This window comes from Anopheles arabiensis, chromosome 3 (genome assembly GCF_016920715.1).
Source record: "Anopheles arabiensis isolate DONGOLA chromosome 3, AaraD3, whole genome shotgun sequence".
In the NCBI taxonomy this organism is placed as follows: domain Eukaryota; kingdom Metazoa; phylum Arthropoda; class Insecta; order Diptera; family Culicidae; genus Anopheles; species Anopheles arabiensis.
In genome coordinates this window covers 572,511-595,189 of record NC_053518.1, presented here as the reverse complement: position 1 = coordinate 595,189, position 22,679 = coordinate 572,511, and the positions used below count along the sequence as shown (strand labels likewise).

At 49.2% G+C, this 22,679-nt stretch overlaps 3 protein-coding genes across 4 annotated transcripts; 1 reads left to right on the top strand and 2 right to left on the bottom strand.

Annotated features, from left to right (window-relative positions):
* Window positions 1-2,437: 2,437 nt before the first annotated feature.
* On the top strand, window positions 2,438-13,021 carry LOC120900227. The gene is made up of 6 exons (XM_040306939.1): window positions 2,438-2,616; window positions 3,941-4,981; window positions 9,193-9,324; window positions 9,399-9,607; window positions 9,682-10,018; window positions 10,087-13,021. Exons 1-6 carry the CDS (start codon window positions 2,526-2,528, stop codon window positions 12,201-12,203), a joined length of 3,927 nt encoding a protein of 1,308 aa, XP_040162873.1. The 5' UTR covers window positions 2,438-2,525; the 3' UTR covers window positions 12,204-13,021.
* Window positions 12,513-13,974, bottom strand: LOC120900228. Of its 2 annotated transcripts, none has more exons than XM_040306940.1 (3): window positions 13,336-13,974; window positions 13,099-13,264; window positions 12,513-12,642 (listed from the first exon to the last, which is right to left on the bottom strand). In XM_040306940.1, the coding sequence occupies exons 1-3, from the start codon at window positions 13,811-13,813 to the stop codon at window positions 12,609-12,611; spliced, it is 678 nt and encodes a 225-aa protein (XP_040162874.1). In that variant the 5' UTR covers window positions 13,814-13,974; the 3' UTR covers window positions 12,513-12,608. The 2 variants fall into 2 exon arrangements, with proteins under 2 accessions (XP_040162874.1, XP_040162875.1); XM_040306941.1 differs by having other exon boundaries at window positions 13,099-13,261.
* Window positions 13,975-14,638: 664 nt separating this feature from the next.
* Window positions 14,639-18,936, bottom strand: LOC120902948 (UV radiation resistance-associated gene protein). The gene is made up of 6 exons (XM_040312048.1): window positions 18,582-18,936; window positions 16,115-17,770; window positions 15,898-16,049; window positions 15,728-15,802; window positions 15,322-15,654; window positions 14,639-15,242 (listed from the first exon to the last, which is right to left on the bottom strand). Exons 2-6 carry the CDS (start codon window positions 17,765-17,767, stop codon window positions 14,981-14,983), a joined length of 2,475 nt encoding a protein of 824 aa, XP_040167982.1. The 5' UTR covers window positions 17,768-17,770; window positions 18,582-18,936; the 3' UTR covers window positions 14,639-14,980.
* Between the last annotated feature and the right edge of the window lie 3,743 nt (window positions 18,937-22,679).

Genomic DNA, 22,679 nt, shown 5'->3' with positions numbered 1-22,679 from the left:
TCGGCTTTAGTGAGGGCTTAGTGCGCCGGTAATCGAGATCCTTCAACAGTCCTGAAGGGTTAGAGAGATCAGGATTACTTTAAAACAGCGTGCAGCGTGCAAGTGTCGTAAGTGATTTTAAAGTGGCTTTAATGAGCAAAAGCGCATTGCTGCTTATTGGGGCAGGTGTTAAACAGTTTTCACACGCAAAGGTGGTCCAACAAGACGAATTTATCGTTCGGTTTTATGTTGTTTAAAAAGCACCTTTACCATTAAAACGCTTTTTTGTTTGTTTCTGTGCTGCAGTTTGCATACTACCAGGCGACTTCATAAAACGACCTTTTTGCAAATTTTCTCTGACTAAAAAACACAAAACTACTTCTCCTTATCGTATTACTTAACACACTCGTTTCCTTGCCCAACCTTTTCCACTCAGTCTGGTGAAATCTAACGGCATCATCGCATAGCACTCCCCCGTGTGTGTGTGTGTGTGTGTGTGTGTGTGTGCACGACCGTACGTGATTGCATTTGCAATTCACCTTCGCCCGAAAAAAATGAACATAAATCATCATCGCATCGCTACCGGCGTTTATTAGTCCACTCGACCGGCTTTCTGCTGCGTGCGTGTGTGCCGATCGATGGCGGTGGTTGTGTTTTCAATTCGCAATCGGGCGACTCTGGGGCTGGTCCGGAGCGCTTAAAATTGAAAGCTCCCCACCACCAGCTCCACCACGCCAAGTTTGGCTGTCTGTGGGGCATGCATTATGCATCGATGTGCGGAATTCGAACACGATCACGCGCCCGGCCCGCCGTTCACGTGCGCTGTGCGCGAAATGGAAAGAAAACAAACGCAAAAGTTTAAAAGAAATGATCCATATGCGGGCATGATGCCGCCGCCTTCTCCCACCTGCACGGGTTTGTGTCTTTTTTGAGAGATTTGGTGTAAAATTGCCATTCCATTGTGGGTGGAAGTGCAGGAAGGAAGGAGTGGCGAGTGAAAGATATTTTTTTCTAACACCTTCATTCCATAGCAACGATCAGCGACAATTGGTGGAATATTGTGATAAATGGTTGGTGTAAATAATATTTCCCCACAGCTTGCGCCTGTCCGGGTGGCGTTGATTTTTGGGTGGTCTACTGCTTACCGTCTTGCGCCATCGCTAAACAGCCCCTCCTTCTCCATTCCCTCAAATAGCACCTTCCAGCAGTGGTTCGTAATTCGACACGATTAGTGGACTGAGGCACCTCGCACAACACAACACAGACACAAAACTGATCCATCGGAATCGGAAACAAAAAATGCAATTAATGCACTTTTTCCCTACTACGGTATTGGGTGCGGCCCTAGGATGAGGGAGGGGGGGGGAGGGGAAGATAGGGAGGACATGAAAACACTTAACCAGAGAACTGAATCGTCATTTGATGCAGCAGCAGCGTCATTCAGACCGGGGGCGCCAGCCACTTGCAAAACGAGCCGGCTGCCCCAATGGTTGAAGGTTGTCGCTTTTTTTGTTGTTGTTTGTTGATTCAAGCAAAAACCTCGCAACCCAAAAAGAAAACGTCGAAATTGAAACTGATGCGCTTTTTTTGTAGGCGCACGGTGGGTGCAACTATGCAACTGCAACGAAACGGATGATTCATCAGAGCGATCCGTTTGCGGCAAAGATGAGGTGGCGCCTTTTTCAGCTCTTTATTTTATCAAGGGTGCGTTTTGATGAAACGATTTTTCTCATTTTACGCTTCAGGCTGAGATAACAAAAAAACACGCGAAATGAAATCTTTGCCAAATGGAGAAGACGCCCAAAGCCAAAAGGGGAAAATAAATAAAAATTGATATTTTTTGTAAGTAAAGATTGTGATTCTTCTCTCTCTTGCATAACAGTGAGATAATTTAACACTCCCTGCACACTAATCAAGCCTATAATCATTTGAAAATCCTTTTAAAGTTAACTCATTTGGAATAAATCGGCCCAAAATGTTTCACACCCACTTCCCATTTTGCCCGCCAAACAACGAATTAACAAGCATGGCTGCCGAACCTTAATGCACAATGCTTTCCAAAGCATCGATCTTTCTTCAACCAAGAAGCACCATATCAATTTTCACTCAGCAGCCTTTCCCTTTGAAGGTCGATCGAGGCGTTGGAAAAGAAAAGGGAGGGGCGGGCAGGGGGGGGGTAACTCAAATTATTAGATGATTGCTAAAAATTAACCACCTAAATCCGACTAAACACAACCCACTAAAAAATCGGGGCCACCCTTTCCGTCCGACGCCTCCTCGAGCAGCACACTCACACGCGTACACGGCGCACTGATGGGGCCACGGCAGGGAGGAAAAACGATGCGCTCGATCGACGGTCCGTGCGCGCGTGAATAAATTTGCAAACGAAAGCAAAACAAGAAGCTTTCCGGACCGTTTTGGGCTTCATCGCCAGGCATCGGTTCGGGAAGGGTCTGCGGTCGGTCAGTTGCGCTGGTGAGTTCGTGGTGTGTACAGTGTGTGGTGTTGTGTCCAAGGCGTCCAGCCCAGCGCCCGCTTAAGCGACCATGCACGTGTTACTGTTGGTGAATCTTGAATCAAAGCAAAAGAAGCAGCATGCGTCCTTCTTCAAGGCCGTCGCAACCGGTGATACAAAGTGTGAGGAAACAATAATTAGTTCATGTACTTTGATGTAGTTGATGTATGCAAGTGTTTAGGCTTACATGATAAACTCCACAAACTCCAATTGTCCAAGCTCTGTGACTCTGTGGCTAAGACATGACTGCAAAACAAGATCAAAAAGAAACTCAAGCAACCCTAGAACTCCCAATTTTGCTGAGCACAAAAATATCGCTCCAACGATAAGTGAATTTCGCCCCTTCTATGGCAGCCACGCATACACACACTCTTCAATGCTCAACCAGACCGGTGAAAATGGCAAACATAAACGCCCATAAAACGTGACGGCTCAATTCCATCGCATAACCGCCGACAGCGCCTAATTGGGGATTGAATTATTTTCTCGTTTTACTTCCAACCTCAGGGGGAGCAATGCAGCATCTCCAGCAAGAGAAGAGGTAGAGGGTGCATCTAAAAATAGGGCCCGCTGGGGTCCGTTTTGGTTTCAGATTCACTTCACGGTTGCGCTTTTTTGCGCAAGGCGTGTTGTTCTATCGTTGCGTGGGTTTGGCCCACCGAAGGCGAAATATGACACTGATGCAAACACAGCCAGTTCCACAGTTTTGTGGTGCAGTATCTCACCATTTCGATCACTTTCTCTGGAGAGGGGGAGGGGGGGGGGAGCGTTGTGCGAATTTGCGCAAATCTTAGAATCAAAATCACACTCAGGCGTGATCGTTCCATGCGGAACCAAACCAAGCAATTGTATAGGGTGTGGCGTGAATATATTTTAATACATTTCAAACAATTTATTACACACCACCGGTGGCCAGGGGGCACATTTGGTCCTTGCTGGAACACAGGTCGGACCAACTAATGCACAGCTCGATGGTTGCTCTAGTGGCGGAGAGTGCACGAGTTTGGTTTCGTTTTACTTTCTTTTGTTTGGGTGTTTGGAATAGAGTCATTTGTGAAAGTTGAGAGGGCACCAATGCAAGGAACAGCGAGACAGAAACTGTTCCTGTTTGCAATTGAAGTTGTATGTATCAGAGAGCAATGTTATATATAAGGAAATATTTTATGTAACTCACTTACAACAACTCAAAGCATCTTTTTAACCTTAAACCCATTCGCTCAAACTCCTTAAACTCTGGTTCATTGAATTTAGTTCTCCATTGAACTCTTGTCCACCGAATGCGCCATAGTGCCTCGCTCGGGGTCGAAGAAAGTGCAGGAAATAGATAAAGGAGACAGAACTGATTAATGTTTTTCTTCCACCCGTGACGGCGTGGCAAATGGTGTAAACGTGAGTGTATTAACGATTTTCCATTCTCTTCTTCTCATTCCCTCTCTCCCCATGCAGTACTGATCATGACCGACGCACTCAAGATGACCGACATGCAGCAGCGCGCCAGTATCGAGTACGAGCGGCAGCGCCACCTGGCGAACTGGCTGATCGAGTCGAGCCCGCACATGCCCAAACCGACCGCCGCCCAGCAGAAGCAACTCCAGCAGCACCAGGCCCAGCTGCAGCAGCAACAACTGCAGCAGCTGGCGGCCGGCGGTGCCATCACCAGCAAGCAGTCGAAAGCGGCCAGCAAGCTGCTGAAGCAAAACCCCATGTTCCTGCTGGCCAAGATCGGACACAACATGAACCTAGCGGTCGGTGGTGGTGGTGCGGGTGTCGGTGCCGGTACTGGTGGCGCTGCCGCGGGTGGAAATTCGCTCGGCGCCGGGTCCACCTTCAACTCACAAACGAACCTACCGCTGCAGATCCTAGCCCCGGGGGGTGGCCGCGAAGGCAACAAACCGAAGCTGCGACGCTTCAACTCGCACGACACTAGCGCCAACATGTTCTCGGTGGCGGAGTTTGAAAACGCCCGAATGGCACGGCGCAACGAGCTGGAAAATGCGGCCCTGCTCCGGCAGCGCGCCCGCTACAAGCTGAACTCACTGTCCTCTGGTGGTGGTGGTGGAGGCGGAGGGGGAGGTGACTGTTCGACGGGCGAAAGCAAAGGCTCCAAGCTGAGCTCGAGCGAGTCCACCACGGAGCCACTGTTTGCGGAACAGTTTCTCGAGCGCTTCTCGCTGCCGCGCGTCATCCGGCTGTCGTACACCTCCTCCTCGTCGTCGTCGTCCGTCTCGCCGGCAGCGGGCAGTGGCCATCAGGGCGACCAGACGATGACGTCGTCCAGTTCGGCCGAATCGAGCAGCACGGCGGAGCGGCCGACCAGCGGCTCGAAGGGCAAGGGCAAGAAGGGCAAGGCAGGGCAGGGCGGCCCGATCGGCGGCGATCTGTTTCTGCTGTACCGGTACATGCGCGGCTATCGGAGTTACCACGTGTTCAACACGAAGGCGGGCACCAGCCGGAAAAAGGGCTACAAGATACCGCACGATTTTCCCGGTAAGTCACTACGCAGCCTTAAGAATGTCTTTCGGGAGTTTTGGAGTGTCAATTACAGGTGAGCGCGGGTTGAGCTTTAAAGCGCACTGTGATGTGCTCTTAACCTTCAATGTTAATGCGATGTGCTGTTGGGGAGAAAGTTGGCGCCGCTGACCGCTTCAATCAACTTAATTGAGTTTAAGTGTTTCAACAATCACAAAAAGGAATTTCCTCCATAAGTCGTTGGTCACGCTAAATGGTTTTAACTGCTCGTATGATAATTTGTTGCACGATCGGACGACAAAGACGATCTGCTTCAAAAGGGCCGCACTGAGTTGTTATAACAAAGTCTGTGTATTTGGGTCCGTCTTTTGGAAATGTTGTGTCTTTACTAAAGTATTTCAATTTGAATTAGGAAAAGACGCTCTATTCCTCTCGTTTTCTCATTCAAAGTGAAAACAACCACTCTTCTCCCTCCTCAAACGCTCCCAGCTGATTAACGCAAGCGATCTATCATGCTGCCATTCTTCGCACCTTTTTTTGCACGCGATCGCACCGGTCGGACTACGCATAAAACCCAAAACGTCCCCTCCCAATACTCACCCACCCACACAGACACCCTAAAAAAACAGCTCCGCGCGCGAGCTTCCGACGCGTAACCTGGCAAATGGTTTCGTTCGCGCAATAATTTTCTACGCTTCGCGCTACAGTTCCCGTCCGCCCGAGCCGGAGCGCGCACCACACGCCGGCGTCGATAGCATTTGCATAATTCCGCTTGAAAGCGGAGGAAGAGAAGGAAAGGGGCAGCAGCAGAAACGGTGAGAGGGCTCCAGGCATGAGGGTGTTTGTTGCTGGCTTTGCCTTTTCTTCTGCAAGATTGGCAATGAAAATTACATTATTTCACCGACCGCCCGTTGAGGGTGGCAAACAATTGCCTCCACCTCCCTCTCTCTCTCTCTCTCTCTCTCTCTCTCTCTCTTGGCGATGCACAATCGAAGGAAGAGGAGGGGCTGGTGGGATGGTGCAATGGAACGCAAACTCGAACGATAGATACCAATCATGCTAATATGCGCACAACACTCTCCCAACACTATCGCCCCGTACCAATCAATCTGTTTGGATGGCTTTCCTTTGGCCGTGGTTTTTCTTTTCAACGAGGGAGGCGGTTGGGTTTGCTGATTCATCTCTTCCAAGCGCAACAGCAAACTAACACCGCCCCCCCCCTCCCCCTCCTACCAACAACGGCACAGCGAAGATCACGTGTAAAGAATGTGTTCTAAAACTGCACGCGTAGGCAAATAATATTGGGTGAGGTAAAAAAGCGAACCACCAAACATGCACCCTCCCACACAATCCCTCCCAACCGTATGACGATGCATTTTTAATTGAATGCAAACAGAGGGAGAGCGGGATGAGAGAAAGAGAGGAGGAGGGGGGCAGCACGAATGGAAGAGGGAAAATTGCATACCACGCTGCTTCTTTTTCTGCTGCGTGTGTGATACCGTTGCGTTGTGCGCCATCATTTAGATTGCCTTTGCGCGCTCTGGCTTGTGTGGACGACTTCCCTTTCCTTTCCTGTCTTTGCGCCTTATTGTTAGCTCGGTGCCGTTTGACGCCGCGGCAGGCTGGTGGGCAAAAGTGCAGCGTCAAACACTCTATCGTTAGCATTGCGCATTATCGCCTCGCGTATCGCCTCCGATGCGTTGCGTTGCTAGGCTAGATCCACGCGCTGTGCCAAGCAGCAAGCGGCGCTCCAAAAAGTGCAGAAAATACAGATCAGCAAACGCGAGGTTGGTGGTTGGACGAACTGTATCAGAATAGAATCTGTGGCTGCGGCTGAGGCCGTGTCATCATTAATCAAACATGGCGGCACCGGTTGCCTAGCAACAGCAGCGTGCTGCATCGGCTGCAGTAATCTGCATGTGTTGCTGGCAGGGGGAGTAGGGAAGCTTTGTGTGTGGATCGTTGTCAAACTTTTGCGATCTTGCATCTCGTTGAGGTTTCTTTTTTTTATACCCAACTCTTCCCGGGTCGTTAAAGCGTATTGTGTGTCTCAACACCCTCCCAAGAACCATCGAGGTGATTATCTTTTTTTAGAATTTTAATTGGAATTCAAAGGCCGCCTTTCTGCTCCGCTTACAATGCAAAGGCTGCTCAGCCCCTGGTTAAGGTATAAAATTAGGGAAGAATGCGTCATCGCAGCTACTAACAGCAAACAATGCACACCACCGACCGATGCGCCGTCTCATTGAACAACGCACAAACCCGCATTTTAACAACAGACAGCGGATATGAACTTGAACCTCGGGACAGGGGGAGAAGGTGCTTGTGTTTGATCGGTTTCGGTTCCTTAGCTCACACCATTGCACTGCACACAATGCACAGGAGAAAATGCAGTTTCATATTCAAGGGCATGTGGTGTGTGTGTTTGTGCGCCTTGTGGAACGCGATTATCTTGATCAATCGATCCCGTTTAATGACACACGATACTCCATTAGTTTTGGGTGAGATATGAGGGAAATGGAGAAGAGTAGCAGCCAGCAGTAAGTAAAGAAGAAGAGCGAATTAGATCACAATCGGTGTTTGGTTTCACATAGCTCTAAACGAAGAGTGTGATTTAAGCAAAATGAAGCTCTTTTTTTATTTCTTGGGACAATTTTGATTTTTTTATGAACTATGTTTGATTACATAGAACGAACATACGGAGATATATATTGGCAATTGCAATAGAATATGCCTCTAATAGATCTGCATTGAATGATAGCATAACTCTGTTACATCCCGAGATTTGAACTCATGACAAGTACTGCGTTCAGTCTTGCTCTTACCAACTGCTCTAGAGAATACACTGAAGATGCCGGTTGATCAAGGGCTAATAAAAATGGCGTTAAAACAAACATCTCATATAACTATTCTCGAGTTGACAACGAAAGTACTATTCACCTTTAAATACAGTCCTTTTCCACATGTTCCAATAAGCTAATAGTTTCTGCTCAACAAATCTCCTTATTTTCCGTCAGATTGATGATAGAAAGAAAAATTACGACACTTTCTTCTATTTGTAGTTGGCAAGAAGGTTATAATTTCCACACATCATTAAAAACAGAGCTGCAGTTTAATCGATGCAACAAGCATTCCCACGAGGCACCGGCCGTCACATACCCTTGCGGGCAAAAGCGACATTGTTGTGATGGGAAACCCAACGCCGACCGTTTTGGAATCTGCAATTCAGTTTCCCACCGGCTTACTTGCAGCAACGGTTTGTGTTGTTTTTTTGTTTTGGTATGAAGATGAACTTTTTTGTAGAACTTCAATCAAAGTCAATTTAAAAAAGCGTGCCTATCTTAATGAAACCCACCCTGAGATATAGTTGGATTAGAAGTTCGTCCACCCACAAGCTAACAGGCGCTTCTTGCGGAGCTTAATAAGCTTACATTGCCATAACTGAAAACAAGAGGAGCTATCTCAGGGTCTCTCAGGATAGGCCTCTTTAGGGCGGCAGCAGCACCAAGCAGTCGACAAATCGAACTCGTTTGCTGCTACTGCTAGCAGCGATCCACCGTCCAAATCGGACAACCATTAACCTAATTACTGCTTCTGTCTGACGAGAAGACATCCCACCTCCTACACACACAAGAGGATTGATCTTGATCGGCTACCAGAAACGCTCATCAGCGTGCGCTGCCTCTGACAGAGACCATTTGTTTGCATGTTAATAGGGTTTAGGTGCTTCTGGTTGGTCCACAAATGCCAGCCAACCAGTAGCAGGCAAGAAAAACCTGTATCGCACACACCCGCCATTTACGCGCTATCCCATGATCTTCCCCGTGATCCCACGATCGAGTTATGCAACGGGGGTTGTCGGTTGGTCCACATCAACAATAACTCAATCGAGAAAACAATTGCCTCGGTGCATCATCACAAAAAAGGGGCAAGAGCAGGGATCTTCGTATGCATTCTTTGTCATTATCTGTCACATTTTAATGACCTCCACGGGTGGACGACGGACGACCTCTCTCCCATCTCCCCTCACCCAGCGTATGCACGCTGATATGCAAATGTCGGAGCTTGGGAACTGTGACCAGTGATGGCAAACAAAAAGGGAAATAGAAAAGCTATAATCAAGCTTGTCCGGCATGTGGGAACTTTGGGGTAGCGCTCCTTTTTTCCATAGCTCCATTGACAGTCGTACTTTACGGTTTCTTTGTGTGTTGTGCTTCTTTCCCATCCAGGGTACTTCTCGTTCATCAACGACAAGGGCGCACCGACGGCCACCGTCTACACGACGATCGTGCAGCTGGTGCGGGATCAGGTGTACAAGTTCCTGTCGCTGGACAGCCTTTCCGCCTACACCGAGTCGCACGGTAAGTGACAATTGCAAACAATCCCGCCCTAAGATGTGTGCCTTAACGTTGTTTTTCCACACACTCAAACACAGACAACTTTAGCCACAAAACGCACTACGTGAAGGCGACGGCCAAGGCAGGGCAGGTGTACCGGCTGCTGGCCGTTTTCCAGGACGGCGATCACAAATCGGCCACATCGCCCTCTAGTCACAAGGATGGGTCGGGCGCCGGGAACGGTAACGTCGGTGGGCGCGAGAAGGAACGGGGCAAGTACGCGCAGCTGCTGGATGACAATCGGCAGGTAAGTTGTTGTGAGGTTCGCTCGAATTTAGCATGTTCACTTTGACCAATTTGCTTCCTCAAACCCATCTCCAGATCTTCTACGTGTCGCTGTCCGCCAAAGGCAAGTTCTACGAGATCGAACAGCACAGTGCGCCGGTACTGCAGAAGCACGGCAACTTTGGCAATCACCATCAACTGCACAGCCTGAACGGGAACAACACGAGCAGCAGTAGCGCCGGCACGAACGCTGGGAATCAATCCAGCCAGCAGCAGCAGCAACACGCACAGTCGTCGCCCCATCGCAAACCGAAACAGCTGAGCCGGGACTGTGTGCATCGGATCGGGTTCATCATGCAGTCGGATCCGTGCCTGCCGCTCAACCTGAAGCTCATCTCGCCGCAAACAGGGACACACTCCTCCACCGTGCCTGGTAAGTGTGCAGCAGTGTGCTCCGGTTCTGGACGCCCGATTTAATGGTCGCTCTTTCTCAAAACACAGAGTACGTGACGATCGCGAAGATCAGCGAGGAGAACTTCCTAATTGCGTGCCCACTGGACGAGCAGCAGCTCACGACGACGCTGACGCTGGCCAAGCTGCACCTGACGCCGCAGATGAAGTTCGCCAAGTGTACGATGGGCTTCGAGAACGAGCAGCACATGTTCCTGAACGCGAACGTGCAGACGGTGCTCAAGTTCTGCCAGTTTAACTGCGACAACTTTCTGCGCATAGTCGACCACGAAACGAACGCGATCGAGCTGCAGCAAATGACGGCCCTTTCGGTCGGGCAGCAGCAGCAGCAGCAATCCCTTACCATGACTTCTAACACAACGACGACGACGACGACGACGACCGGTCCAAGTTCGCTGGGATCGTCGAGCAACAGTGGTGGTGGCAAGCAGCACGAATCAAAGAGCGGAGGGTCCGATGTGCTGCGAAGGTTTGGCCGGCTGTTTGGTGGTGGTGGGTCCGGTGGTGGCAGCGATCGCAACGGGTCCGGCCACGAGAAGGAAGATTCCATCATATTTTTAAGTAAAAATGACCTGGAAAGTCTGGAATGTGGGGCCGGCGGAATGGACGATAGGAGAGAGCACCACCATCTGCACCACCAGCACCATTCGCTGCACCAAACCACCAACAGCACCGCTGCCCACCAGCACCACAGTCTGGTGGTGGACGATCGAACGCTCGGCGGCCGGTCGGATGGGGGCGGAAGCACCCACGAGCCACACTCACTGCCGATGCCGAGCTACCGGAGCGAGAAGATGAAGGTGTTTGCCTCGCCGAGCGGCAAGCCGGCGAAGAGCACGACCGCAACATCGTCCTCGAGCAGATGGTTCCGTGGCTTCGGCAGCCGATCGAGTGCGAACGAATCCGTGTCGGCGGACGATGAGTGGGATAAGCGCACGAGCCTCGATCGGTACCGGGACATGTCGAAGCTGATCCAGGAACGGTTCGGTACGCTCGGCATGCTTTCGCTATCGTCACGCGCCGCCAGCACCGACCGGATCAGCAGCGCGTTTGACGATGGTACGATCGTGAGCCACGACCCGTCATCTTCGGTGGCGAGCGTTGGCGCACGGGAAAAGTGTCTTTCGTTGCAGCACATCGAGCAGAAGTGCAAGCCGGATCTGGTACCGCCCCATCATGCGTCCGGCGGTGCGCACGAGGATGAGGACGACGACGCTACCAGCGAGCTGACGGCTTCGGAGCTTGGGGACACCATTTTCTTTCCGCTGCGCCACAGCACCAACCAGCAGTCGTTCATGACGCAGAAGCTGTACAACGAGTTTCACGTCAAGACGAAGCAGTACAGCAAATCGTCCTCCAGCATTCAGCAGCTGCTCCATCTCGCCAGCAATGGGCACCGATCGCAATCGAGCAATCAGGGTGATCACCACCTGATGATGTTGTCCGGTGGAGGGAAAAAGAGCGCCCTCAAGAGCCGCTTCCGAAGCAGCGCGAACAACCACGACGAGGTGGTGCTTTCATTTGAGGACCTTCGCTACATTAACAGCGTTTGTGATGAGGAGGCACAGGAAGCGGCTGGGAAGGAGAAGCGCCGCACCACCACCACCCCGAAGACTGTCACGCTACGGGAACCTGCCAGCGGAACCGTCGCCGAGAGGACGCTACTGGACGATTTGCCGTACAGCAGTGTGCGGGATTCGATCGTGCTGCAGGCAGGGGACTCCGATCAGGACAGTAGCTCCGTACCGGCGGAAAGCATTTACGCCGAGATTTGTACCGAACATCCGGGCGTGGGTGCGAGCGATGGCGGTAACAGTCCCTCACCGACGCTACCAGCACCACCGAAGCCGAAGAAAACTGTCCAGCAGCAGCAGCAGCAGCAGCAGCAGCAGCAGGTGCAACCGAGGCCGGAAAAACGGTTCGTCAGCATACGCATCAATGTGCCGCCGTGCGATAGTGTGGCGGCGGCCGGTTCGGTCAGTCTGAATCCGGCTGGGGCAAGCAATATCAACAACACCACCACCACCACCACCACCATCAACACCAGTAACAGTAGTAGCAGCAGCTGCAACAGCAACACAAGCAGCCGCTGCTCGTCGGCCGTTTCTAGTCCGATGGAAGACAACATTTACAACACGATCAAGTAGCGTAGCTGTTGTTGTTGTTTGGAAATGAGACGACGACCAAAGTATTACCGGAATTTGTGATAAAGCCAGAACCCGGGTTTGGAGATGCCTACGCCAAGGGCGTACACTCCAAGAGCCTGGTAGCGGTGTGGAGTAATGGAAGTAATACCGTTTAGAGGGTGCTCCGGCGTCGTGTACGAAATGAAACAGAACCGAACACGATGCAAGGGATAATTTAGGGTCGTTTTTAAAACGACGAGAAGGTTTATTCGTTCGGAGGAGGGGAACCCGCTTACCAACTAGGAGAAGAAAAGGACAAAGAACTTATCGTCAAGGGCGTGTGTGTGTAACTGTTTATTAAACGCTAGTGGAATTAATGAGATGATGATGGTCGGGGGCGAATTAGCTTACGTTGTTGCTCCTCCTTTAAGCGCTCGTAGACGTTCGTTCGGCACCCTTTCTGTAGGAAAAAAAATCAGAAAACCAGACAAAAAATGGAAGTGAGAAAACTGCTAGGATTTAATCTTTTTCAAACACACTTGCATAAAAGTGGAATATTAAGGAAAGAAAAAGCCCCAACATGTGTGTGCGTGTGTGCATAACAACTAACACAAACGCGGAGGAGAAGCAAAAAAAAAAGAATTTAGTGTAGCAACGAAAACACACATGTAAAGAGCGAAACAAACGCACGTTTTTAGTGAGTAAGATGTGAATTATTTAACTGTGGCTTTGTGTAGTGGGTTTTCTGTGCGCAAAAGCGTGGCCAGCCAAGGGAAGGAGGGGGTTTTACAACTGCACAACACCTCAATAAAAATGTCTTTGAATGTAAGAAGTAAAAACCGCCGCTCTGCGCTAGAGGTTTGTTTGTGAGATTTTATCCGAACGGTGGGTAAGGGGCTTAGACATAGGTACTTACAACATTTCGTCCAATTTGCGCATCATAAGCCACGCAAAATCAAACTGGGCGTAGTTGTCGGACAGGTCGTCCATCAAGCGTTTGAGCAGCTGGAGCAGTACGTTAAACTCGCGCAACAGCAGCCCCTGCTTGAGCTGTATGTGTTCGCCTATATCCAAATCATCTGCTAGAAACGGAACGATAAAGGTTCATTACAATCCTGCTAGCTACTATAGCGATGGAGAGTATTAGACTCACACTTTGTTCGGGACAGCAGCTCCGTCTCATCCGCTTCGCTCATCGCTTTGTACGTGCGCATCAGCTGTGTCTGCAGGCCCTGCTTGCTGTTGGAAATCTGTTTCAAATTCGATGCTCGGATCGATTTCACCTTCGGCTTGGTAATATTGTCCTGCATGCGCAACACGGCCAGACGCTGCTGCTGCTGCTGCTCGAACGACACTAGCTGGCCGTCCACGTACCGGACCGGGTTCGTGAGTATGGTGTCGAAATCGGGCAGATTGAACTGGCTCGCAAACTGTTGCTCGCTTTTTGTCGATGGGTTGGGATTTTTGCGCTTGTTGGCGGGTTTGGCCAGTGCCATTTGGTCATCGTTTGCGTACTGGTGCTTTTCGATTACCGCTTCGAGCGAGTCAGTAGGTGTGCCGTTCCGATCGAACAGCTTGTAGCCCATCATCTGCAGGGCAATCTCCGTCAGCTCCGATACGCGCATGTTCATCGTGACTAGGGTACTGGAAAATCAGCTAAATCAAAGCGTTTGGATTGGTCACGATTGTTCCAGCATGTGAAACATTCAGTTGCACTAGGTACTTGGAAGCAGAGGGAAAACGAGCAGATTTCCGTGCGAGCTACTGGCGCAGTCGTTTGTTTACTTCGCGGAAACTGTCAGCTGCATTGTTTACCCGTAGAACAAAAACCGCGGTTTCGCGAGCTCGCCAGCGCACTCTGGCGAGGTTTTTTGAAAGGTGTTGTAAGGGTTTAAAATGACCGCTAAAAAGGTCGCGCTGGTGTGCAATTTTCGCGTGAAACAAACGAAACAGGCGAGCATGATCGTGGGTTTCTTTGTTGCGAATCCACCACCGATCAATTTGTCACTCTACGGCAGGTCCTTCAGAAGTGCCGAGAGCGCCAGATCTCTACGCACTACCTGTTCATCGACTTTCAGGCGGCCTACGACACGACAGACCGAAATGAGCTATGTGACATCATGCAGCGGTACCACTTCCCTGGGAAGTTGATCCGGCTATTAGAGGCCACCACGAACGGGATGGAGTACAAGGTAAGAGTGTCGAACTGATGTCGGAACCGTTCGAATCTCACAGGACTCTGAGGTAAGGTGACGGACTCTTCAACTCTTCGCTCTGGAGGGTGTCATTCGAAGCGCGGGGCTAGACAACGACATCCGTGACACTGTCCTCTACCAGTCTCTCCAATTTCCAAGTTCTTCTCGGATGACATCGACATCATCGGCAGGATAACAGCGAAGGTGTGTGAGATGTACATCCGACTCAAACGCGAAGCAGCAAGAATCGTATGCTGTCGATTGTGTTTAACTCTTCGAATTTATTTATTTTTTTATTCTCATCAATGATACAGCTTTTGCGATTTTAGAATGCGCCGTCCGTTTATTGCTGTATACACCGTTTGCGTTACCAGTTTCGCTAATTCTCTATATGATTCCTAAATCCTTCCAAAAAACAACTAGGGAAAGGGCATAATGTTCCAATAAATATTAAATTAAAACTCAAAACAAAAGGGAAGAAAGGATAACAATATTCTTTTGCTTTTAGTGACAACTTAGTGTTAAAGTTCATGCCCCTTTTGCTGCCACATGTTTGAAGGAGGAGATAATTTTCCGCAATGCCCCATTTTCGTCTGTTGAGTGTTAGAACTTTTTACCCCCGTCAAAATCGCACGGTCGCTGTAATGGGACGCTCTGGGCTAGGATGGGATCGGAAGAGAAGGTGCTGTCCCCACAGCCGCGCCTAGCCGGTACGAGATGGTCCTGCTGCTGCTGGTCGACGGCGCTGGCACTGCTGCTGCTGCTCGACAGCCTTTTTGCTTGCTGCAACGGATGTCTATTAAGCTGGTAGTGCCTTTGCATCTGCTGCCTTCGGTCCGTGTAGTTGTCAACCGAGCGGGAAATTCTGTTCGGAAGCAAACCAGTATTAATATCCTATCAATTGCGGTGCAAATAAATGGCAAACGTGCCCTCCTACTCCTCACCTATTACTAGAGGGGCTGTCACGAAGGAACGATCCACTACTGCTGCTACCGCTGCTGCTCCCACCGGCCGTGGACAGCGAAATAAACCCGGGCGATGACGCCCCGAACACGGACGAGGGTAGCATTTGGAACGCTTCCTCAAGATCACGCTTCTGCAGCGGCCCGCCGATGCCGGGGATGGTGAGAATGTCCTGCAGATTAACGAGCGTGGCCCGCGGGTCGCCCCGGCTCAGCGAGAGCTGATGCTTGAGCTGGGAAATGTTCTGATTCAACAGGTACACCCCATACAGCAGCGCGTTCGGCGCTGGTCCCGAGCGACAGTGCAGGGGAAAGCTGCAGAACGGGGGGAAGAGAAACATGTTCAGTAGCGAATAAGCGTACTATTTGCATCGTAAATCACACTCACTCTCGATCCATCGTTGGTAGTAGCTTAATTTGGTCCACTATCTTCGAACGGGAACCGTCATACTTAATGGGATTTCTACAACAGGATGAGAATGCATGATCAATTTGAATTTCAGCTGGTGGTGGTGGTGGTGGTGGTGGTGGTGTGCGCACCCCTACACCGATACGCACCGTAAGGGAATATCTAAAAACGAGGAACACATCATCACAGCGTGGGCAACGAAGCCAAGAGCAACGCTGAGGGCCAGTGCCGGCGTTGCGTCCGTGTACGATTCCGCATTCGGCAATGGTACATCGTTAATGGTGTAGATGCCCTGACTCGTCTGCAATTGTAAAAGAATGGTGCATTATCGAACCATACCTCACCACATTCCACCCCGAAACTTACCGATTTAATGTAATAAATTTCGTTCAGCCCCTTCAGCAACTGATGGCGCACCATTAGCATCTTTGCGCATACCTCACGCACGCTGTCCTTCTGGCTAGCGTAAGCCATCTTCTGCTGGTACAGCTGCTCCTTCTCCCGCCCGTACGTCCGATAGCGCTCCATCAGTGCCGACTCTCGCTCAATGTTGCTATCACAGGCCGCATTCAGCCGATTGCGCAGCTGCTGCATTCCACCGCACATCCGGTCGCGTTCCTGCTCCAGCAGCCGGCAGCGAAACCGAGCCCGCTCGATGTGCCGCCGTAGCTCCTGGCCGCGAAGCAACACCATCGGATCGATCGGTTCGCGCTCCTGGTACAGCAACCGGCTCAGCTGCTTGCCCATCCCGCCCGTCCGGTGCTGGTTCGCTCCCGTCCGGTACACCAAATGCTTGCTCGCGAACAGCTCCATGTTGAGACAGTAGGCACTCTTCATGCAGATGCGATCGATGAGCGTTTTGACGCTGTCCGCCTCGTAGCGGATCCTTCGCTGCCGTTCCTGGATTGCCAGCAGCCGCGGTACGTCGTAGCTAGCACGCACCTCCGGCGGAAGGAACTCCATAACAAGGTAGCGCAGCTTCAAGCTCGTCTCGAACGGTTCCGTCCAGCTGAGCGGTGACGAAGGGCTGGTTGATCGTGCGGCATGGGGAAGTACACCACCACTGCTTCCCCCGTTGCTAGCTACCGGTGATACGGACAGCTTGTCGAAGCGACCTTCCACACCGAGCAGAGCGCCACCGCCACCGTTTGAGAAGTTCCACTGGTGCGGAGACGTAGAGGAAGGCGTCTGATAGGAGCCGAGCGGAGCCCCGGACATCGTTACCGGGGAGGAATTATTGCTAGTATCACAGTGTAACACGTTCTCGGCGGTATGTCCGCGGCTACCACCACCACCACGTCGAGCACCCACACCCGCCCCAACGATTGGAATCGTTGCGGAAGGCGAGAATGGCGACGCCTGGCCAGAGGATGCGTTCGGTTTTGGTACAGTCGGGCCTCCCGCTTCTACGGGCAAGTTCACTACCGGCGGTCGTCGTTCTTCCGGCTCGAGGATACAGGCGGCCGAGGTGAAGTAACCGCCGTGCAGCTGAAACACGAGCGTGTTCGGGCGGAGCCGCTTTTCGTTGCGTCGCGCCAGCGGTACCAGACCGGAAAAATATACGCCCCATGCAAACAGCAACCGGTCGGTCTGCTCGTTCGCTGGTTGCGTCACCTCCTCTTCGTCGTTCCTGGTGGCATCGCTGCTCTCGGGAGGCACTTTCGTTCGGGCGGACTGGCCGGGTCGGGCGGTGTGTTCCCACACCCGCACACACACACTCCGGAGGGAGGATTTGATCGTTGCCGGACAGTCGATTTCCGCCCACAGTACGTTGCAGTGCAGGTCAAGCTTTTCGCTCGTGTAAAACGGGGCGGAGTGAGGCGTCTGGTGAAGCGTAAAGTATACGGTACATTTCAATCTCTCTGCGCCTGTGTCGCAGGCTGGCGTTGGTGGCGTTGAGGTGCTGAGGTTACACTCCGGTACGGCTATGTTGTGGCCGGAGATCTGCATTAAGCTGCGCAACCGTAGCTGCTGCGTCGATAGTGGACACCAGTCGCGACATCTCGGACGGTCAAACATTTTCTGCGAAAATATGTAATGATACGAGGTCAAATGAATGAAATGCATCATTCTAGGCACCGACCCCTGAAAACGTGCTTTATCATAGCAAGCAATCGTACGATACGATACCGTCACATGCGTTCTGCTATACGCTAAGTGATACGACAAGACTTCATTTCGAAAAAGCGTTCGTGCAAAATGTATACAAACGATTACGACTTTCTTTCTGCTTTGTTCCAAGGCATGGTCCCCGGAGCATAGTGAAACACTTAATATCCATACCGGGACGAATAAAAATCCCCTCGAGAAGCTGCGTTAAGCAATGGAGCGCGTGCTCCTTTCTCTCCAACAGTGGCTATCAACATTGCAGCTTTCGTTCCACATTTACTTTCTGCGTTGGTGGGTTTCTGGCCTACTCTGTTCACATAATTAGCTCCGATGATACAGTTTCACCCAGATGCCAGCTTACCCACCCCATCACTCATACCCCATCGAGAAACATACTCCATTGTTGGCCAAAATCGATTGAGACAAACAAGCCTCCCGATCGATGACCTTACACCAGGTAAAATGGGTAATTTAATTAGGAAGATGGACCGTGTTTGGGTGCACCGTATCCGTATCTATTAGTGTATTCCATATGTTTACCACGCAACATCCGTTTTGCTTCAACGCTTCCAAATTTCTATGCACACTGGCAGTGTGTCCACTTTGTTTGGATGCCTGGTCTTATCGCGAGTATTCTTGCACACTTACGCTCAAGGTAGGCTGCTGCTCGACACACTCACCTACGGCTAACCCCTCTATCTGAGACCCCCTTCCTTTGATTTACCTCATCTTTTCTTGTTTCGCACGATTGGAAAACGTTTTCACGAGGAAACCACTCCACCGATATCGCGTCAATGTAGCCTCAATGCACTTGCTGCTGCTGGTGCCCCTGAAACACGATCCAAATTTCTCTCACTCGTTGTGTTGTCGTTGTGTTCGCCCTTTCACGGGGAAACTTAGTCACACGAATGGTCGAGCGCCACACGGATCGTAGCCAATGCGTTAGTTCCGTGCTACAGCGGAACCATCGTTCGGTGTGTAAATGCTGACCAACTTTATCGAAACGCGTACTATCATCGATATTTCCACTCTTTTTCCACTCTTTCCGAATCGTTTTCTCGCTTTGTTTGCATCGCAGATTTCACACAGTGGGAGCCGACGGGGCTTAAATCGATTGACAGCTGACAGCTCGGAGGCACCCTGTTGCTGAATGTCAAACAAGAAAAAACTGCCTTTGAAATGCACGTTATTTTTTTATTGTAGAAAATCGTGGCCTGAAGCAAAGGTTGTTTTTAGTTTAATAACGATGTATTTCTTTCTCTAAATCTTAAAACCATTTTATATTGAACGAATCAACAACTTGAATATGTAGTCCATATCCTGTTAACCATTTTTACAGATGTCCCCGGAAGAGATGAGAAACTATAACCGCCGGTGCAGCGAAAACCTTGCGCGCTGCGTTTGCTGCAAAATCTCTTCGATAATTTAGATACACGTTGGAAATACTGCACCTTTCGGAAATCCGTGTTGACGCACAAGTAATTCCGCCGCAATTTTGTTTCATTATTCATTTATTTATATTTTATTCATTATTATCCAGGTTTTGTGTACTTCTTTTTTAAAATAAAACAACTTTTCTGTTCTTTTTTTAACACAATTGTATGATATATCTATTCAACAATATTTATATGTATAGAGCTTAGATTATCAACCTGTTCACAAACAAATCTACAAATATTACAATTGTTATCCTTACGGGGTTTTCACGTGTTTTGCTGAATGGGGGATGAAGGGGGCGCGCGTTCGTATCCGGGTGTTTTTTAGTGGACTTATGCATTTTTATTGATGCTCTTTTTCCTGCTAGCACTATACGGTGCAAGTGTTTGTGTGTACCGTTGTCTATTATCATACTTACAATGCTTAATGCTTATGTTTTTTTTACCATTCGCCACTTACAGAGTGGTGTCTGTTTCCCTTGTTTCTACTTCATTCGCATATCGTTTGTTTTCTTATGCATCCCATATACATATATATATAGATATATACCTATACACATACCGTACATACCGTATATTGCTCTGCATATACATATGTATAAATATGCTCGTACGAACGCGTCCTACACATTTTATTCTTTTCCTACTCTCCGTTCGGGGTGGGTGGTATGTGGGTGTATGAATGTTGTTTGTGTGTGTGTGTGTGTGTTATGAGGTGTATTTTTGTGAATGTTAATGTTTGTATAATCTGTGCTACGCATAATATAAGCTTCTGTGTCCTTGCAGCAAAGCGGGATGTGCGAGCTTCCGTGGAAATGCACTTACATTCCTCTGCACATGTGTGATCGACCCATAATGTTTTCCCATTCCTATAACACCCGTTACCCGGCAGCAGAACGTGGTTCTGTGTACGTTCCCGTCCGCCCGTCAAGAGGTTGTGTCACTAGTGAATGGTGCGCGCAACTTATATGGCAATGAAAACGATATATTACAGCAACATAAAACTCCAACAAAAAACCAGCGCAAACAACACAGTGTGATCAACCATGGTCACAAGAAGGAGGAAACGGAAATCCCGGCAGAACATAGTTGTCTGCTTGCTGAGAAAGATAAGGTTATAGGTGTACTGTAGAATGTATAGCCCCCTTTTAACTCGCGTTGACTAAAGAGCCCTCTCATCTGCAGATTACTTATATTTATCTCTGTTTTTTTCTGTTTCACCGTATTCTCATTCTTTTTGGTCCTTTCCTACCAGCAGCGATGCGTATGCTCTCTTCCATACACAGAGAAATACAACTTTTGTGCCTAATTTTGTTGCACATTCAAGCACAATTCGGAAGGGAAAATCTGGGAACTCACGCACACACACACACAGCTAGCTAGCTAAGTTTGGCCTATTTCAAGAATTGGCGAACTATATCATTCGGAAGAGTTCGAACAAGCAGCTTCCGTCGGAAGAAAAATGAAACATGAAGCCTTCGTCGCCGATCGTGCTGATCATGTTCCTAAATGTGTCAGCGCTAAGATCTATAGAGAGCACACTACAATTCGCCATACGTGAGGGTTGATGATGATGCGAATAAAGTCGTTTGACATTGTACAACAAAATGGAGCGGATATTCTTTGTTTCTTTAGTAGCACTGTGGCAGCTGGCACATGCAGCATGATTAGTTCGCAAATCTATGCTAGCAATTCTTTCGAATACAACATGAATGCCGAAGCGTGTAAAACCAAACTAATGTGTATGTGCTTCGTATACGATCGAGCAAACATGAGCATGATCGATGCGCACATTTAACCAGTCACGCAATAGCTAAACTAAGCAAATAACCTACTCTTATCGTCCTATCGTATCGATTATCTCTTCCACGAGCCAAATACCATACGAGGAAGCTGAATAGGTATGATGTGTGCTGTGCTGTAGCTTTCTCTCTGCCAGCATGTGCGCAATATAGCCGGGTTTACACTGCAATGGCAGTACACCATATACTCGTTTCCGACCCAGCGTCAATGCTTATACGACAACACTAGCACGTTAGCTGCTGTTAGCTTCATCCTGTCGAGTAGTGAGTTATTAACCATATCAGAGAACGAATGACTTTAGTAGTACGTGTAGTTATGAAGAATTCGCCTCTGTGTGTGTGTGTGTGTGTGTGTGTGTGTGTGTGTGTGAAAATGGGTCTGCTGTGTGCATATTGTTTACTAAACAAACAAAGGAAGGAGGGCTATGGAGAAAAACTCTGTGACCGTCCTTAGAACGGATTACTTTTTCCCTCAATATTACTTGTTGCTGTGCACCTATACTTGATAATAAACCTATATATACACAATCAAATTTTAAGCTCTGCAGCATTCCTGCACTCATCATTACAAATATCTCCTTCCCCTCGTTTGTTTTGTTTTATATTAACCCCCTGTTCACTGTACCGCGCCGACTGGCTAAATCGTCATCGAGATACATCCATACATCTTCAGAACGATCTCTGATCACACTTCTAACGCACTCTAGTTGACTGACTGTCCGACCTGACGATTGGATGCATCGACAATTTCCCTCCCCAAACTAATTCTACCATCCGCTTCTGTTTACTACATACCACCGCCGCACCAGCCAAACCCAATGCGGTTCGTTCACAAAACGCGCTCAACGCACTTACTCCCCCGACGCCGCGCACATTCAACTAAACATAATACGGATAAATTATTTTAAACTATAATCGTGTTTTTTTCTAATCCGCTCATTACCCTCTTTCTCCCTTGCTGTTTGCACTAAACGTGCATTAATGTGTTGACGCGTCTGCTGCTAACGTGTGCTATTGTAGCGATATTTTGAGTGTTTTTTAATGTGAATATGTACGTGTCTGTGTTTTTTTTAATTGTTTTTGTGTATTATTATCTTGCTTTCTAACATGTGTTCTACTTGTTGCCTCTGTCCCACCACATGCTATCTCATTCTGACCGTTTAACAGATCGAGCCCAGCTTATACTTCAGATGTAGAAACACCACGCTCCCCCTTTTTTGAACCAGTTTCCGTATCGAATTACTGAAAGATGATTTCTGTTCTAAAAGAACAGCATTGCAACAGAGATGAAAGAAAAAACACACACACACACACACACACACACACAAATCGACTCGTCCTGTTTAAACCAAAAGCATCGTTTTTTATCCACTACACATCCACTCTCAAAGCTCGAGAAATGATCATTTGTATTCGAGAATCGCTCAAATAAAAACAGTCTCACATGTTGATTAGCAAAGATTTTAATGCATGCTCAACATCACTACTAGCATCTCCTTCTATATACCCCTGGCCTTTGATATCCGGGGGTTCTTTATTGCACATATTAGCATAATGACAAGCGTTTTCGAGCGATTCCTTTCC